Source organism: Macrobrachium nipponense, chromosome 4 (genome assembly GCF_015104395.2).
Source record: "Macrobrachium nipponense isolate FS-2020 chromosome 4, ASM1510439v2, whole genome shotgun sequence".
NCBI lineage: Eukaryota > Metazoa > Arthropoda > Malacostraca > Decapoda > Palaemonidae > Macrobrachium > Macrobrachium nipponense.
Genome location: NC_061100.1, coordinates 92,049,346 through 92,068,926, shown reverse-complemented (window position 1 = coordinate 92,068,926; position 19,581 = coordinate 92,049,346). Strand labels below are relative to the sequence as shown.

The 19,581-nt window shown below is 38.7% G+C and overlaps 1 protein-coding gene across 7 annotated transcripts in view; it reads right to left on the bottom strand.

Moving 5' to 3' along the window:
- LOC135211014 (protein spaetzle 5-like) overlaps positions 1–19,581 on the bottom strand; it is a 956,827-nt gene that overhangs the window by 120,756 nt on the left and 816,490 nt on the right. The window contains exons 1-2 of one of the 7 annotated variants that reach the window (XM_064244032.1): positions 15,475–15,610; positions 12,493–13,130 (exon numbers count right to left, since the gene is read on the bottom strand). The exons of 4 other annotated variants lie outside the window; for them this stretch is intronic. In XM_064244032.1, coding sequence (XP_064100102.1) covers positions 12,493–12,501 — 9 coding nt within the window. In that variant the 5' untranslated portion in view covers positions 12,502–13,130; positions 15,475–15,610. Of the gene's footprint in view, positions 1–12,492; positions 13,150–15,474; positions 15,611–19,581 lie in introns of those variants that run through there. 2 more of the 7 variants (XM_064244034.1, XM_064244033.1) reach the window with 2 other exon arrangements.

The following is a 19,581-nucleotide window of genomic DNA, read 5'->3' as shown; positions in this document are numbered from 1 at the left end:
ATATTTTCACCATTAACAAGGATTTAATTTTTTCATATTTCATAATTACGCATTATTAATTCTCTAAAGTCTAATAAAATTATCATGACCCACAAAACAATACAATTTACACTGATCTTGAAATATATAATTAAATTCTTAACTTCGAAAAATCACCCATGAACTTGCAAAACCAGTCCATCATATTTTAGCAATTATCTCGACACTCAAAAGAGTGTTTTAATGCAAAAGTTACGTAATCAAAGCCATCGTTCAAGGAAAGACTGGATAATAGTCACTGTGAAGTGTAATCTATGAATATACAATACATTTACGTATAAACGATTAGGAAGAAAGTGGTCAGGGTAGAAGTCTCTGGAGAGACAGAAGGCCAGAGAGGTCAGTCTTGTTGGATGTCATCAACTGTGAGTTCACCATGAGTACTGCTCGACAGTAGTAGTGGTCCACGGCACATAAATTTAGGGGAAGACCGAAAAGGCCTGATGGTACAGCCATTGCATTGCAATGATCTGGATAAGAATACATAAAATGAAAATTGTCAAAAAGTGCACAGAGATTAATTACTTATTGATTAATATACATCTATAATCGACATCTGAGACGAATAAATCCAAGTCTATCAAAACAAATTTTCTATGCTGCTCATGACCTGTACTTCGGTACACTAAGATACAGTGCAGCCATTCCAATTAGTAAAGGAAAAATATATGATTCTGTATCAGCCCAGAAGAACCATGAAAATCAAAAATTTTTAAACTTAATTTGTATTTTCCTAGGATATAGACCAACACTCTCATAAATGGAGCTTCTCAGCACAAGGTGCGCTGCAGCTGTCACTGACTTAACTAGAAAAACGAAGTCCTATCGTGTAGGCCTATGAGTTGCTCGCCTCCATGACTAGAACAGATGGAACCACGAAGGGTTTTAGAAAGGGTAAACTTCTGTACGAATGTTTAAGGTTGTATCCTAGACAAAATGCAAATTACTTTTTAAATTTGGTATTTGTTCTGATTGGAATGCAAACCTATGTTTTCATAAATGGAGCCTCATCAAGAGGCGGGAGGCTGATCTATCCAGAGTGGCACGTGGGTGTGCCTTCGCATGCCGGTGTCGCACCTCTCAGTACCTCTAGATCTGCCTACTACAAAGCTCAGGTCACTAAACAAACATGGAGCTAGACCATTCCTGTACAACCCCACTATCTATGGCATAGAACCATCTTGTCTTGTCACTCTTGACGAAGTCCTTAAGCAGCAAGATCGAGAAATGTTTAAAATGTAGGTCCAAGATTGCAGGGTTCTGGGCCTTGGCCATGAAGTCTAGGACGAATTCTGGTGAGAAAGATGACAAACCCACAATGTGTGTGGTGTACATGAGAGTATGCAGCTCTCTCTCTCTCCTGATTGATGGGAGCGAGGACAAAGATGAGGTATGGTGTCATGTCTCTTTGAAGCTTTCATACAGAGGAGTTGTCAGCCAGGAGAGTACTTTGGTAACGTTCCACTCTGGGGGACCTTAATTCTCTTGGTGAGTACTTCTCTAAGTGCTCAATAACAAGAGACAGTTCCCAGGCATCAGCAAAGTCTATTCACCAAGGCCTGAATTCATGGACCAAGGCAGGTCTGTAGCTTGCAGCTGTGATGGAGAGGGACAACAGGGAGCCACTACCTCCCTCACAGTGGTCTTCAGTGGATTGTAGCCTCTCTCATGGTACCAACTGCTGAATACTGTCCATTTTTCCTACTACACTCCAACAGATGAGGGTCTGAGGGTGTCTGTGGTAGCCTTTGCTGGACTCTCCAAGCTTCTTGATAGTCCCCACCCAAGAAGCCGGAGGGAGCCTACTTTGTGCTCTTGATCCAGAAAATAAGGGGCATGAGAAAGTTCCCTTGGGACATCTACTAGATGATGTAGGATGTCTGTGTACTGCTCTGCCAGCTACCACAGGAGTGCCACATAAGTAATTTTCAGCTGGAGACATGAAGAACCTGAAAGACCTGTTTTGCTTGCCCTCTGGTCAGTGACTGGAAGACAAACAAGGGAAGCTTGGGATTTCTCGTTATGGCAAATAGGTCGAGCACTGGTTCCTGCCAAAGCTCTGCCAACTTGATATTAACTCCCTGATTTAAGGGCAACTCAGTGCCCACTACCTGATCCACTCTAAGTTGGTCAGCAATGACATTCCTCTTGCCCAGGATGTAATGGTTGTCAGGTCCCTCCCCCCAGGTCTAACACTTATGCACTTTCACTGACAGGTTGTTCAGCTCTGGAGAGATGGTGCCTCCCTACTTGTTTATGTAGACTACCACTGTAACTATAATACTGTCACTCTTAGCAACTGCTGACTTTTTCATAAGTTTCTTTTGAAAGTGTTGGAGTGCCAGCCAGACAGCTTAAATCTCTAGTAGGTTGGTTCACTCCATCCTCTCCCATAGGTGATTCATCACGTCTCTCCATCACTTCAGGCCCTCTCTGACCTTCACCATTAACTTGATCATCGGCAACAAGGCTTTTCAAGTTTCTTCCCGGACGTATTTAACTGCCACTGGAAGGATCTGATGAGTGCCCTCCTTCTCGGAACTATCCTCTCTAGGAAGACCAAGTGTCTGAGGAGGAACTGCTGCTGCACTGTTGGTTGCTGGGACACCCTATGGAATGATTCAGAGATCCCCAGGAGCTTGGCAATCCTCTCATTTGATGGGTCTGCCTTCCCCACCACTGTGTCAATATACATCCCTAGGAACTTGATCATCTTCTTGGTGGAGAGTTCCAACTTAGAGAGATTTACGATCTCCCCCAAATTTTGGCACAGTTCCAGGATCTCATTCCCGACTCTTTTCATTTCATCAACTTGAATGCCAAGATCAGCCAGTCTTAGGCATTGTCAGAGTCTGATCCTCTATATATATGTGCCCAAGCCAACACCAGTTGGAAAACTTGGGTGTAGACTTTCGGGGGCTGTCGCCAGTCCAAAGCAGAGGGCCCTTAACTGGTAGACTATTCCCTGGGAGAAAAACCTCAGGCGATTCCTGGAGGCCTCATGGATGGGGATGCACAGGTATGCATCCTGTAGAGATATTGACACCTTTTACCAATGCTCCCTGATAAGATGGTAGGGCATTCTGGGGCATCACCACAGTTAAGGATGTTTCCTTCAGGTGGAGGTTCAGGGTTGAGAGGTCTATCACTGGTCACTAACCCCATGATGTTTTCTCCATCAGGAAGAGATGGCTATAGAATCCTGGTGAGTTGCCATCCACTATCTCCACTGCTCCCATCAGGTGCATGGTCCCTACCTCCTGCCACAGGTAAGCAAGCACTGGCGTCTGGTCCAAAAGAAGTTCTGCTCGTCCCAAGGGCGGTCTGTAGCCCCAGCTGGAGGACTAGGACAGTCAACTCCTCCACTCGGTACTGCTGCCAAGTCATCCACTTGGTTGCCTTGGTAGCTTAGAGGGAGGGGGAGTCACTGTTGTCTCACCTGGAGCCTCCTCCTCTTGGTTCTGTTCCTATGTAGTGTGGGAGGACTGAGAGGTACAAACAACTGGTTGGGGTTGTTTGCCCTCTTGCTCTGCGGGCCTTCCTGGCCCTAGTTGATTGATTGATTTATGTATATTAAAACTGGACACCGTAATAAAATTAAATAGATAACTAAAAATATGAATAAATAAAAAAGTTGTCTGGCCCTGGTGTCTGAGCCTTGGCTGTGGGAAGGAGCACTTACCAGAGGAAGTGGGTCTCCTCTGCAACATGGGCCTGCCTGTTGATTCCTGGGAGAATGATGTGGGTTTCAGGAATGATGCCTGTGAGAAGGGGGTGTTTCTTGAATCCTCGCTCTTGCTATCAATCGCCTGACTTACCAAGTCTGGTAAGAAGTAGTAGGGTATGTCAGGTAGGGGTTGGTTTCTGATGCTCGGCTAACTCTCAAAATAGATCTTTTGTAACACCACAGTGTAAAAACTACATTGTAAGACTTTCTCTTCTTGAGGATGTCATTTGCTGATACTTGTCCTGCCTATCTGAATATTTATGAGAAGGCTCTCCCCAAAGGTCCTACGTATCCCCTGATGGCGGATCACTTCTCTAATGGAATTATGTCCCTGTATTTCCTTGAGCCAAGCCCCTTGGCATCTGTCTAGCCAGGAGGTGGCTATATTCAATTGTTAAGTAAGGTGACCTGTTGTCGGAAATGCTCCGAGGGTTTATTGTTGATCAAACTACAAATGTTGAAATCTAATGTCCTCAACATGGAGCAGTAGTTTTCAAGGACATAGTATTTTGCCTGATGGGGTAGGGGCTTCTATGACCCTTGGAGGTCACCTTTCCAGCCTATGGTACTTTGTTGGAGGGGGAAAAGGGCCTGCTGACTCTGCCCTTGACCTCTTCTTGGACACTTCTCACTCCTATCCGATTTTTTGGGAAGATGGCGGACCGGTCAACTGAGAGGATCCTTTGTCCTATTTGGACTCCATGTGGTGGAAGATAATGATGGGATGGGATCCCTCTGAAGGTCATGTACTGCAGTCTATCGGAGAGGTTAACCACCCTTGACTCAGAAATCCAGGACATTTTCAGAATATCTCTGGTGCTAAGGCCTGCCACTGATGCTGTTGCTGATGGAGGAGCTGCCGATTTGCTAAAGGTGTCACTGGGGGGAGATGGCTTTGTCAAATGCGGGAACACTGGAGGGCAAGGGGAAGGGCTAAGAGTAGGTTCTTTGGAGGAACTGCTCTTCTTGCAGCATCTCTTCCCATAGAGACCACTGGGGTGACAACTACCCCACACATTCTTCACACATGGCCTCTTTTATGCATTCATATCCCGAATATGAAATACAGGCAGCTTGTTGGTCTACTGCAGTTGGGGAAATAAATTTACCTTGCCCACACAATGATGAAAACTGGGTCCTACGGATATCCTTCATGGGGCACCATGAAATACACACAGATGGGGGCTATGACACATACACACATGGATGCCACACTAAGTGCTCTGTTACTCAAAGAAGGGAGGGGGAGTTAATTCCTACTCAAGAAGAAAAATCAGACCTGATCCCTTCAGCAAGAAAAACTATAGCCACCGAACAGGGATAACACACTAGGCTACGGGAGGACAATAAGGCACTGGGACGGCAATGTTCCTACAGTGTGAAACACACAGGGGCACAAACATTTGAATGCAAAAACACCAGATCTCACTTATCAGGGGACAAAATATGATGAACTGTACACACTAACAGCCGAGAACAAAATGGGAAAGCTAGGTCAGCACAGGTCACAAGTAATTCATAGGCCTGCCTCTAAGATTTTGTTTTTCTGATTAAGTTAATGACAGTTACAATGTGCCTTTCACTAAGAGAGTCCATTGTAAAGTGGTTGGAGGAAAAAAAAAAAAAAAACATGTTGAGACAAACTAGAGAAGTAAGACAATCAAAAAGATAAAAGTTAATTTAAGTATTACTGTCCTTGGGAAGAAATTATTGTAATGTAAGCTTGCAAATGAACTCCAGAGCCGACAGGGCTAACACTTTAGCTACGCCCCTGCTCTCATAACCAGCAAAGCAAAATTGAGTTTCACTGCTGCGCTGGATGGGTGACCACTATTGATGTTATATCCTCGGACACATTAGCTCCGCACAATTACCAACAAACTTAACGGTAAAGTGAGAATGACGATATGCTGTAATAAAAAAACTTATGGGTGACCTTATGCAAGCACTTTGAGGAGACAAAGAAATTGTGCTGGATCACAATAATGCAGACAGAAATTGATCACGGAATAAAAGATAACAGAAGAGAATGCATTCTTGGGTCAATGGAATTCTTACTTTAAAAATATATACTGAATGTAGAAGGGATAAAAATAATTTTGATCTGACGAGCTTACAGTAAATTATAGAATGCTGGTACAAGTAACTGTACACAATATGATGACAATAAATATTAAAAAGTTGAATACTGAACAAACACATTAGGTAACAGATATATGAATGAGATGATCCAGTAGGGCCATGCCAAAATAACTGAGAATCTGAGCATGATGCACTGAGTATGTCTAGAGGAGAGAAAATGTCTTAAAGAAAGAGTGCTAGAAATCATTTCTCTTTTATGGAGTTGGAAAAGTTACCGGGAGGATTATAAGAATTCCCGTCATAGCACTGCTTCGTGTAAGAAGATGCACATTAGGTTTGGATTTAGAAATAAAAACGTCTTGGATATTTTTAATGAAAAAGTTTTGAAACTGAAGGGCTTTAATATCCAGGAAGCACGAGAGCTCAGGCAAGACAAAGGTTAGTGGTGCAGTGTACGTAATTGGTACCGACCCACAACTGACGGATCATCTGAGGTATAAAAAGAGCATGTCCTAATAGACGACAAGCTTCTCGTCGCATTTCCAAATTCTCCAAATGTCCTCAAAAACTAAACATACGAAAAATGTCCTAAAATCTTCCAAACAAGTATCATCCTTAGAAGTAAATTTCTATAAAGCAAGACTCCACGGACAACACAATCTGAGCTCTTATTCATGAATTGGTAAACATAACTGAACTTTTTCACACTCTTGATTAATTTTCACTAAAAAAAAAAGTTAGGTTAGTCATAAACTCTCCTAAATCCCCTGGTATCTATATTAAAAACATAGTAACAGTTTTTATGATGTCTGTCCAAACGAGGGTCTTTACAACGGCAACAGGGAGTACTGAACAAAATAATTTATACACATCCGTAATTTTGAGAGATGAAAGATAAAAGTGACTTTTACTTATTCATTTATTCACTCTGCCCTTTCATACAAACGGTAATGAACTCGTGAAACTCTATATGATACGATGTGGAATTAAAACGCTACTCCAAAGTCAGGGGTTCATCGTCTAGCAAGGAAAAGAGCCTGTCTCTCATCTAAAAACAAGGGAGAGAGAGAGAGAGAGAACGATTGAGAAATCGTGTGACGAGAGAGAGAGAGAGAGAGAGAGAAGAGAGAGAGAGAGAGAAATCGCTAAAAAATAAACTGGGCACAGTCGAAGATGGCAGAATTGGGCGGACCGATTAGCTTTTTCCCCCGTAAATTCAAGGACTCAGCTAAAATAAATCTTTATCATAATTACTACTTCAATGCTGGTATTTCTGGTAATATCACTTTTGGTGTACGAATTATTGTAAAGAAAATCCTCGTCTCTACATAACTAGACCATCCATTCTCATATCCCTCGGTGAAATATTCAGGACATTAAGGAGTGTTCTCAAGAGTCCTCAATACCCTCTGCTAACACAGCGGAGGGGACCAGAGGTTAGGTGGGGAAGTATGAGGAAGGGATTGACGTATCCTGAGGAGCGATACTAAAGTTCATGGTTACTACGTCTTTCCTTTCCTTTTATGCCCGAGAGAAGAGTAACGTTTTCGTGTTTCGTCTACGTAGACGAACGTTCTTTTTTATTATTGTCTTTGCCTCTGCGTAATGAACGCAGACGGAAGAACCGTCGCCGAACATTTATTCAGTTTTACAAGGTTATTATCTTCCATTTCATCTCCATACACATTTCGAGTTTTCAATATGAATTTCAATACTCACTCCGCTTTTACAGCAATGTTCTAAATTATGCATTATTAATAAGTGCCTTTTCACTTGCGTCTGAAACATCGCCATATGCCAGCTACTCTCTTTGCCCTGTTCACGTTTTCACATTCCCTTTTCTTCCACTTTATAAAACCAAAACGCACTCCATCTAAATCATACAAGATCATATAACTCATTTATAAATCGTTAGACTACGCAAGTACACCACGTGGTAATGAAAGCTTCAAATAGAGGTTAATGATTTTAGAATAGCAATCGCATCCACGAAAACACAACAATCCTTTCTTAAGAGCTGCTAATACGTTCGTAATACGACTACGTCCTTCTCACTCGCCACTTGAATCATATGCTTGGTGCACTGCAGAAAACAGAAAATATAATGGTCTTCCTAACCATCTATTCTTTGTTTTGTTTGGGTGGACATGTAAAACAATGACGCAAGACTTGAAAATGGTCGTGAACTGGGTAAAATAAATATCCTTCCTGACCAAATGGATTTCTTTTAAAACTACAGTTTTATCAAATTAAACAGGCTAGGTTGTCAAATAAAGTTTTCTTTCACATAAAAAGGTGAAAATTGTAAGCAAGACATAACAACCGATAAGTACGCAAATTAAATGTATAGCTATCGTAACGTTTTTTCTCCTACAACAGGTGTTATTTGAAGTTTATTAGCAACAAGAGAGCGGCTGAATGATCAAAGCAAAATGTTTGAACGTAGCCTCGAGAGAAAGCTGTGGGCACACCCACTTACAGTAGATTGCCCGTGAAGGGAGGGAGGGAGGGATGGTTTGAGTGAGGAGGAGGTGGGAACGAGGAGGAGGAGGAGGAGGAGGAGGTGAGTGCAAGTATGACGAGGAGGTCGAAGAAAAGTGGATGTGCGTAATAACGTGGGAAAGCTTTCTCATTTCATATCTAATAATGAAATACGAGTCGAGTAATAAGTAGAAAAAGTGTAGAACTGAAGATTTAAAGGAATTGAATCAGAACACTTATGATTTTACAGTTCTTCACTGCATGAAACTATTTTTCCCGTGTACCATCTTTATTGAAAGCTATGAACTTAAAAAAGATTTTGTAGCGTACATTTAAAACATTGTGCAACTGACGACTTCAGCAGTGAAGCATAGACCTTGTCGTTAGTTGAGTTTGGTGATCTGGAGCCAATAAGAAGGGCATGGCACTTGCAATCTCATCCCAAATTATTAGCTACAATCAGAAAGGTAAATAAGCATAATCAGTAACAATATATATACATCTTAATTTGTCAGGCAAATAAAGTTTTTTTTCTGAATAGAGTCTACGATTGTGTGATTATAAACTACATTAATAAATAAAGCTTTGAAATAAATGTCAACTAATCTAAAGAATACTGGCATGACGATTAACGTGTTATTAAAAATACTTTTCCAACTTACTGACACCAATATCAAGATACTGTTCCAAGGCTCATCAGCAGGGAGGACTAAAGACCTTTGGTGCTAGATAGTATGGTGTTGTGTCACCTAAACTGAATAAGTCACAAGCACTAATTCAAAATGTATAAGCACAGTACAGCCTAAGGAATATAGCTAATAAGACTCTTAGTTGTCGTTAATATCATGAGAGGGGAATAATAACCAATAAAATCTTAGTTTTTGGTTGTATAAATTGCCGGCAACATGTTACAGCAATACTTTCATTTTGAAAGATATAACACCACCTAGCATAAACAAAACAAAGGAGTTAAAGGTCACATACTGTATCATTTAGTATTAAGATATATCTAGTACAGCAGAATGCATCAAGGAAAAGACCACCACTCTATGCCCAAATTCTTAAGATTGGTTTCAGGGTAGCAGTTACATAATTAAATATAAGGGAATTCCAAATCAAGAGCACAAATGTTCAAATGCAAAATCCATGTCAGCAGTTATAACTAAAAATAAGGAAGTTCTAAAAAGACTAATCCAAAAACACCAGGAACCCTAGATATTGGATGAATAAAATCATAATCAAACTAATTTCTTTGCTGCCAATCAACACAGACCAAGTCCATACGCCTTGTTACTAAGTTTATAAGCAAGGTCACTACTGTTGATAAGGTTTTATTTGGTAACAAAAGAAATTTCAATATGCCTCACGTCTTATCATATCCAAGGTTGTCCAAGATGCCACTAGTTAGATCTACATGGACATCACAAGTACTACTTCTTTCCCGAAAGCATACTGGCATATACAGGGAATTAAAGTTCAACGTCCAGAAAATTTACAGTCTGCTCTCACATTAATTAAATTTGCTCTCATGCCCAGTTAAACTCTTTTTACAAAGTGGAAAAATTTACAAAAAAAAAAAAAAAAAAAAAAAAAAAAGTATCCCACAAAAATGCTGAAAAACAATCTCGAACTTCTCTACCTAACTGCACAAGTTGGCCAAAGTTTTTTTAATGCCCAATGAGTGACAAGTAAACTTTCTATTGGAAATGAGTAAGTATCATGAAAAGATATGCCACGTAAACACTGCTGAAGCTCAGTAGCACGAAAGAAGTAACTCCACTTAGTCTTCAGTGCTGTATAACACCTGCCATTAACTTTTAAGGGAAGGGAAGAATTCTGAATTGGTTCACCAAGATGAGGCAAGATATATTTTCTCATTTTTTTCTCAGCTAATTCCCTAGTTTGGTCGCTGTTTTTATCAAGTCTTTTTTTCCAGGTGGATTTATCTTGTGTCTTCCCTTCATCTAATCCTTTATTTTTCATGTCTTCTTAAACGTAGCAGCTCCATTTTCTTCTAGGCCTTCCTTTCCATTGTTTCCCCCCTCAATAGGTGCCAAAGCCATCTCATTATTCAATCTAAGGATTTCTTTCAGACTCCATTGGTTTTTATAAGTTGTCATGGTCATCCAGAAAATTTCATTTACTGTCTTGGGAGAATTTCCACAAACTCAGGTCATTCTACAAAGATTGGTTGTCATCTTTTGTTGATCTCAGTGGTTTATCGTGATTGCCATCTTTTGTTGATCTCAAGGGTTTATCGTGATAAGGCAAGCTGTATGACTTCCAGCTCAAATGTTTATACAGCAGTTCTTTTTGGAATGGAACACGCTAAAAATTTATGAGTTTCCGATTAACGTTTTAAAAGGCTGATGGTTAGCATTCATACACTGACCTACGATTGCTTTCCTGTCGGCTCAAGGGACACTGTTACTGAAAATGGGCACATTTACTGAGATGTCTACACAGCTCAGGCACAATAATTTAAGCAGCCAATGAAATCAGACACTGGCTTTAGCTTAGGTACAACCCTACAATAGAGAGCATTTTTTTTTACACTATCAGAAATATGAGATTACCTACTCAGCTGCATATGATTTAGAAAAAAAATTCAGAACATACCTACCGTGCTAGAGTAAGAGTGTGTTAATCTTTGATATCAACTACGTAAGAGATAAAATTTTCTTTCGCAGAAAACAGAACTTCATTGTCGTATGCGTTACATGAATCCAAATACATATATACACCAAATAAATTATGTGCTATAATATTTGTTAAAACGTCAGCAACTATCTTCCATCAGAATTAACATTTCTTTATCCAAGGCAGCAGCAGTATATATGGTTAACGTGCGTCTTTTAACATTCGTCACCCAACTTTTACAAAGTAGACAAAAAACAAATACACAATGAGTAATCAAATCCTTAAACATACAGTTATAGTTGAGAGAGAGAGAGAGAGAGAGAGAGAGAGAGAGAGAGAGAGAGAGAGAGAGAGAGAGAGAGAGAGAGAGAGAGAGAGAGTAACCAAATTCCGATGGTCTCTGGCGTATTTCCCACATAAAAACCTTGCAAGTAAATCCTACCCTATTAGACCATTATACCTCCATCATGGCTGTTAGCCACGAATCCACAGGACACCACCAGTGATAGCATCAAACGCATTCTTTTTGCAAACATTCGTAACTATTCCTGAATGCAGATTAACGTCATAAGAAAACATGAACTATCCTTACTGAAAATTTATCTACCTCATTACACACACACACACACGCACACACACACACACACACACACACATATATATATATATATATACTATACATATACATAAATAAATTATAAATATATAAATATAATAAATGATATATATCATATATAATATATATATTATAGTATATATTAAATATATATATATATATATATAGATATATATATATATATATATATATATGTGTGTGTATATATATATATATTTATATATATATATATATATATATATATATATATATATATATACACCGGTGTGCGTGTGTATACTAGCGCGCGTTTGTCTGTTTATATGTATCGTGTGTATGAAGTTTTGTAATATACACACGTGCCTTTCTTATAAATCAAATACCAAGCCACAAATATAACTTCACGTCGTATTCATTATACCTTAGCAATAACTTCAGCTGAGGGATTGGTACCGGGGCCTTCGGTAAGTAGATGTTACCATTTGGCTATATACCATGTGTACCTATAAATACTTTATATTTACAATGGTTCATTACTGTCATATTAGTGCTAAAGCAAAACGTCATACGTCACTGCTAACCTTAATTCTTTAGTTGATAAATTAAATGAACAAGAATTGATCAATCTGTTAACTACCATTAAAATGGTAGTTAACAGAGTGGAGGCAGCAATTATTTATACTGCAATCGAATAAACTATATCAAACTTGTACAGCAATTCATAAGTATCAGTATATATATATATATATATATATATATATATATATATATATATATATATATATATAAATTATATGTGTGTAATACATAATACATAATATAACAATTTGCAATTCTAGTTAAATGCATGGCTTGACAGACAGGTAAACATGAAAAATGAGAAACTAAAACAAAAATTAACGTCAGAACTAAAATAAAGGCCACTTACTGTCAACATTGTGTCATTAGGGTTATGAGGAGCCAAGGATAAAGTTGTGTTGTCGAAGCTCTTGAAGGAGGAGGAGCTGTTGGAGGTAGTGGTGATTGGGGCAGGTGTGGTTGTGGTGTTACTGGTGGCGGTGGAGGAGGCTCTGCTGGGAACGTTACTGAGGGAGGTGTTGAAGGGAACGATTGACGGCGGTGCTACTGGCAAGCCTCCTCCTCCCCCTCCCACTAGCAGATTTGCTGCCGTGGTCACTAACGTGCAGGGCAGTCGTCACATACACGTATACATTCACTTACACAAAACGAGCGTGAATTTTACAACAGCAATTTAACTCTCCCACCTCCTGTTTATCTTTATTTTCCAACTGGAAAATCTTGTCACCGCAGGGAAGGTTCTCTGACTATGAGCAGCTTAAAATTATTTTTTTTCTTATTATTCGTTCCACTTCATAAACTGAGAAGCAAGACGCAACTTGATGCTACTTCATCCATGGCTGCTCTTGACGAGCAAGGTTCAATTAATATGAATTGTTCTCTTACTCCACTGCTTCAGTATTCCACAACTCAACAACAATATAACGACAAAATCACTCACAGCGTACATTTACATTCAATGCAAAAGTTCCCGTTATCAATTCGCATCTGCAAGGAAAGAATTATTCTTTTGTGTGATCGGATTAGTCATTTTCTAATATTAGCAAAGGATCTTCTACCGACTCTACCAACAAAATACGTCACTCACTACCGAACAAATAATAACAACAGATGACAAATAGAAAATGTTTTGTCTCTAGAGGCAACTTTGAATTACAAACAGAACAAAACGAATAAATCACTCATCGAATCGAACCAACATTTTTCAAGATGGGCCTCAAACCATGACCAGTAGAGCCGGGTGTCAACGGGAGAATGGAAGGGAATTCACAGAGCAGAGGATGATTATTATCCTCCTTACGACTCCCTCAGGTTTCTGCTCGACGCCTATCAAATTCCAGGACCCCATTAACCACTGCACGTACCAATTTCACCAACAGTTGCCATTCCCACAAGCCGGTTTTGGGGGTTTGGTTCTTGGGGCTTCAACCTCGAAAAGAGATAGAGAAGGAGAGCGGGTTTCATAGGTGGTTCGTACGCTGGTCCAGGCTTCTTCTCTTCAACTTCTTACAACTTCCTGTTGCGAGGGTGGACTGGAGCAAGATTTGCAAGGCGAGGAAGGCTGAGCCAGGTCAGGTCAGAAAGGGATGCTGTGCTAGGTTTTCCCAGGTGCAGAGCAGGGCAAAGGTGAGGAGGATTTTCTCTCGGCATCAGACCTGTAGCATCGCTTAACTTCAAGTGGCTTTTGGTGGAAGGAGCACCGCTAATTAGCATCTCTCTCTCTCTCTCTCTCTCTCAGGTGCAACAGATGATCTGTAGTACCCTTTTCATACAGGAAAAACATACTCTCATTTTTTCCTTTAAAGTTCATCTACGATACGGTAGCTCACATGAAGCAAATAAGTGATACAAATGTTCATGCAATCATAATTCACACCTGGGCCAGCTGAGAGTGTTACATTAAAATGTAACAAGTTTTGCAGTGCAGCATAAAGTGAAACAAACAACTGTACATTCATTTTGACAATCCTCTCATCGAGAAAGCGCGAGGAACAATAGTGAGTCATAATAAAGTAATTATCATATCCTTTATATCAATGGAATTCCATCCTCGCACTTATCAGTGGCAGAGTTCAAGACCTAGTTCCTGAAATTGGGATGGAAGGCGAGAGTCGTAGCGTGGATAACGGGGAAGGGGGTTAGGTAAAATAATGGTACCTGGGGTAGATGGGAGATCTGTGAGCGAGGGAATTTCCAGAAGAAATTACTCACTTCCCATCCACAACAAACTGGAATAAGGTCCGCCGTAAGGAGACTTCTCTTACTGAGGTTTCCTTTTTTCCCGATGAAGAAAAAAAAATCTTCCAATAATGCATCGTGTTATGGAGGGAAACGAGGATCTTTCCCTTTCTTTTATCATTACATCATCAACGTATCATTCTCTCCTACTTTCCCTCTTGTCGGACTACTTATGAGTCAGCGAATTGTCTCCCTTCTCCCCCCCCCCTCCCCATCCACTCCCCGACGGATTTCAAAATGAAAGAGAGATTACAGACACAACGATTTTCACAGGTAAGGCAGAGAAGAATCCGAAACAGCATGAACTCGGAAAGAAAGTGAAAGGAAAGGTCGCCACAGGGCAATATTGACAAATACTGTTTAGATGGATGACTGGCTATTAATTGGACTAAAACTATCATATCATTCATGAAAATTACTTGCGTTAAGTCATCTAACTTTATTGTAAAATCTTTTAAAGAATTTAAGGAAAATTCCGTTAAGTCATCTAACTTTAACATAAACCCCTGTACAGAGTATAGGATAAATTAAGTTGTCATATAACATTATTACCAACTTTTGTTATGAATTTAAGGAAAATTTACATCCGGTAAATTAATATAAATATAAACTAACTACCTGCTCAGAAGAAATTAATCACAACATATTCGCAACAAACGTGTATCAGCGGAAAACGAGTAAGCATATTTATCTAAACTCAGATGCCAAAAATTTCCACCACGAAACAGAGCGGGTGCAGCGGAACATCCCAAAGATGACGCAAAATCCCCAAAATTTCATTTCAGACTTTCAACGGTTAGAAAATACCATCGTTTTCTTTGCCAGACAGACCCAGAAAAGCCCCGAGGCCAGAGTCTTTTAGGGCAAACCAACAGTTCATCAGCCTGGTAGGGCATATAGTGTCAATTTTCTTATCCGACAACAGCATTGGCATGAGGTTCAGCTATCACTAACTCTAGATGGAAAACAATGAACCCTTATTAAAGTTTGACCTGAAACAGTCGAAACTTAGCGTTTATGCCACAAATAATCAAATACGATTTGGCGCAATCACTTGAATAAGCTTTACGTAGCTGGCAGGAAGGCAGCTCACCCCACGTGATAAGTCTCTCACACAGAGACTTGAGTCAACTAAAGGCAGCAGGTGTGCGCGTCCCACGACGATGAACACCCAACTAACCCACTTCTCTCTCTCTACGCACACTGGAGCCACCACTGGTTTTCAACTCTACTACACTCTTCCAGACACACACACACACTCCAGCCGGCACGGGTGGGATAGGACGGGGAGCAGAGGCCGCGAGGAAGAACGAGGAGGAGTCTGGTTCTCTCTCTCCCCAACCCTAACCCCTTCCATTTCCCACCTTGCCATTCACCCCCATCCATTACTACCTCAAGCTGGCCCTGCCCATCATTATGCCCATCTCCGTAGATTCCTTCACTTCCTCTCCTCCATTGCTATCTAGATTCACGTAATCAAGTCACTTTCTCTGTATTTTAGATTTCCTGCTTATTCTTCTTTTGATTAGTATCCCTCTTGGGCCTCTTCTGTGCACCTTCATATTATCTTATCGTTCCTTAGCATATTAACTGCTATAATATTACTGGTATTTTACGAACATCCTTCACGTGGAGAATTCCATGCTAGTTTCTTTCGAATATCAATGAAGCTCTCAGTAAGAGGCGCTGAAGTCTTCTCATGAAGTCAAAGATATTCAACTATTTTCCTGAAAGTTCTAATATTCCTGAACACTCGGTGTACATAATGGTGGCAAGCTTTACTTGGTTTGTTATTGTTACTGAACACGAAAAACTTATTTCCTTAAAGAAACTGATAAGATGGCATCTATTCGTAGATGAAATGAGGTGCTTAAAAGTGACGAATCGCAGTCATTTCATCCAGGGCTCCCAAAACATCGGCTAGGTTTCTTTTCCTGCAATCATCTCGTGTGGGTTAAATCGCCCCGAGAAAGGAACAAGAATAGCTTAGCTGGTCCGTCCCAGCGTCTTGCAAACCGACCATGCGTTCACGGCAGGTCACTATCTGAAAATCTTGGATGATACGCATCAAATTTCTGACCAATAGTGGACAATAACTACGGGACCCCTAAATTCAATGGAAGACTCTAGGAAGAAAAAAATAAGTTGTTTTTGGACCGTTTAAATTTGAATTCCTACCTCTGATGTGTATGAGGAGGCAAGTCACCCATTTCGGGGAAAAGTTCAAATGACCCACTATAACATTTCCACTGGTTAACCATCCTTAAAATGTATGATAAAACAAATTATAATGTATATGAAGAAACAAAGCCCTATAAAACTTTAAATATTTAATAGTTGTACTTCAATTATTTCATTATCTGCCATGACATGTTCTTTCCAATTCAAGACATATGTACAATTATACAATTATTATCATACTAAGTAAATTTTCAAGGACCACAAGCAGAAATTGCATGCAAAAGATATTAAAAATTACGATTTCGGTGTATGACCATCTTATTTCAATGAATCTGGTGGATTTGACCATAAGATTATTACATCTACCTCGATAAAAACAATCCTGTTCAACATTACATTACAAGAGAGAAGACACCCTCTGGTCTTTGCATCTGATTTCAACACACACACACACATATAGGTATATATACAATAATAAAATATATATATATATATATCTATATATATATATATATATATATATTATATATATATATAATATATATAAATATCCTATAATATATATATATATTTCCCAGTCACATTGGGATCGAACCCAGATCTTTCAAATAAAAGGTAAGGGGGGCTACCTACTGAATCATAAAAAGCACCTATAAAATTGACATGCTAGGCAGTCAGTCAGCCCTTGTAAAAACTTTAGGTACAGTAGTATTTAGGTTTCAACTTCCTGTTTGACTTGAGTGGTTCAGTTGGTAGGACAATTGCATTTCAATTGAAAGACATAGGTTCGAACCCGATGTGAATCAGAAATTTACTTCCGTTCCATATATGTCTGTATGTTGATTACTTTGTATATATAACATACATATATATGATATATAGTGTATATATATATAATATATATATATATATATATATATATATATATATATATATATATATATATATATATATATATATATATATATATATATATATATATATATACATACTATATGTGTGTGTATGCATACAAAATGTCTAAGCTCAGATAAGCTTTTTCAACAGGAGCTTCATTACCAATTTAACAGTAACTGAAGGCAACACCCTTGGTATACATAGAAATAGAAACCTTTACACTGAGCAAGATCATAAGCAGCATCTCAACTTTGAGAGAGAGAGAGAGAGAGAGAGAGAGAGAGAGAGAGAGACTAAAATTAGGAAAATAAACACTTCTATTTAATCTAAAACCGGAATAAAGTAACCGTCTAAAAAGAAAAAAAAAAAAAAAAATCTGCGTGTCCTGGCTGTCTGCACTCTGACGAAACTGATCATAAAAGAAAATATATTAAAAGCACAGCAAATGTTGGCGATGGATTTACATTAAAACACAACAATTGTTGCTGTTGGATTAAGTATAACAACAACTTGTAGCATAGCTCCTAAAGAAATATTCTATTCGGCAAGAATAAGCAATAAAATCATATTCCAGAATCAGTTATTCCGATTGCCGAATGTCCTTCAGGATATAGCTCACAGCCTAGATTTAGAAAAAACTCACTCCATTATATAAGACAGAGGAAGAGAAAGCAATATTTCTTACCCAGTATGACATCAGCAGATCATTAAGCCTGAAGCCAGGCTTCTACTTTAGTAAATTAGCCTGACGACAATTAGAACATAAGTTTACTTTACAAGGCAATATGCCTAGAGCTGAAATATCAGCGTACTATCTGTTACAATTATCATTTTTAAAAATGAAAATAACAAAAAAAGTGGCCATGGCTATCAAGAAGGCAAAGGCGATAGAAAAAATATATATGAAAAATTCTACCAGACATCCGCGTTGGCTTTGGCAAATTGGATCAAGGTTTCACTTCATAACCTTTAAAACCACTTTGTTGAGTCCTTAGACATAATTAGAAACAGTTCTGCATAGTAACCCACATCGCTGCTCCAGTTCTCAAAAAACAACACCCAGGTATAAAAAATTTAATAATTCTGTGCTGGAAATCCCATTCACATGTTCTTGTGACGTATTTTCCTTACAGTAATCTGATAACGGACACTGACAGACTACGGCTCCATTATATCATTCAAGTTTCAAAATCTCAAGTACGTATTTCTTCTCTAAAGCGACATTTAAATAATATGCTATAGATTTAATTTGTTCTATGTTAACTTATTTCATCAACCTTTCATTGATGAAAGAGAAAAGCGTGTTTAAGAAATAAACACCACTTTTCAAAACGCAGACTTTTCAACATCAATTTTTTGCATCGGAAAATTATCACTTAAAATATACTAAGAAGACACTTTTACCTTCTAAAGTGAATTGGAGGGAAAAGAAAAAAGAAAATGAAAATGTACCCGCCAGTATAAAATTCTGGCTATAAACTGAAGTAATGATGGATTTATACATGTACTTCGTTTGGAGTAGTTAATCCAAAGAATTAAGGTAAAAAAATGGTAAAAGTGGCACGTTTAAGAAAATAATTATGAAATTACATAAAACTAAACATTTTGCTAACCAACCATAAACCAATACATTCGGATTACAAGTGCTTACCATTCAGCACCGAAAGCATTATTACTACCAAGTAAGCCCCGCCAAAGAGAACTTAGTTTTCAAAAATATTCAGAGTATATAAAATTAAAACCGTAAAGAGGACAAAAACATGGTCATCATGCAAATATGTATCCAATTATGTCATCCAATGATCCTAAATACACGTACTTGAATTATATTCAGCATCACCGTTTTTTCTTTCTTTAATATCAACCCGCTGGGCAAACCAATACAGACAATTTAAAATCTACACTTTGAAAAACACCACAAAATGAAGTGCGAAAAAATATGTAACAGAAACCATTCAGTAACCAAGTTGAAATTAATATATTCATCAGTATGTAAAATGGTCATAACCTATGAGATTATCAGCAAAATGTATTTGAAACCTAACATAAAACAGAGATAAATATAAATTCACCCTATCAGGTAACAGTGGGGGCAATCTTAAACTCATCCCAATGTGAAGAA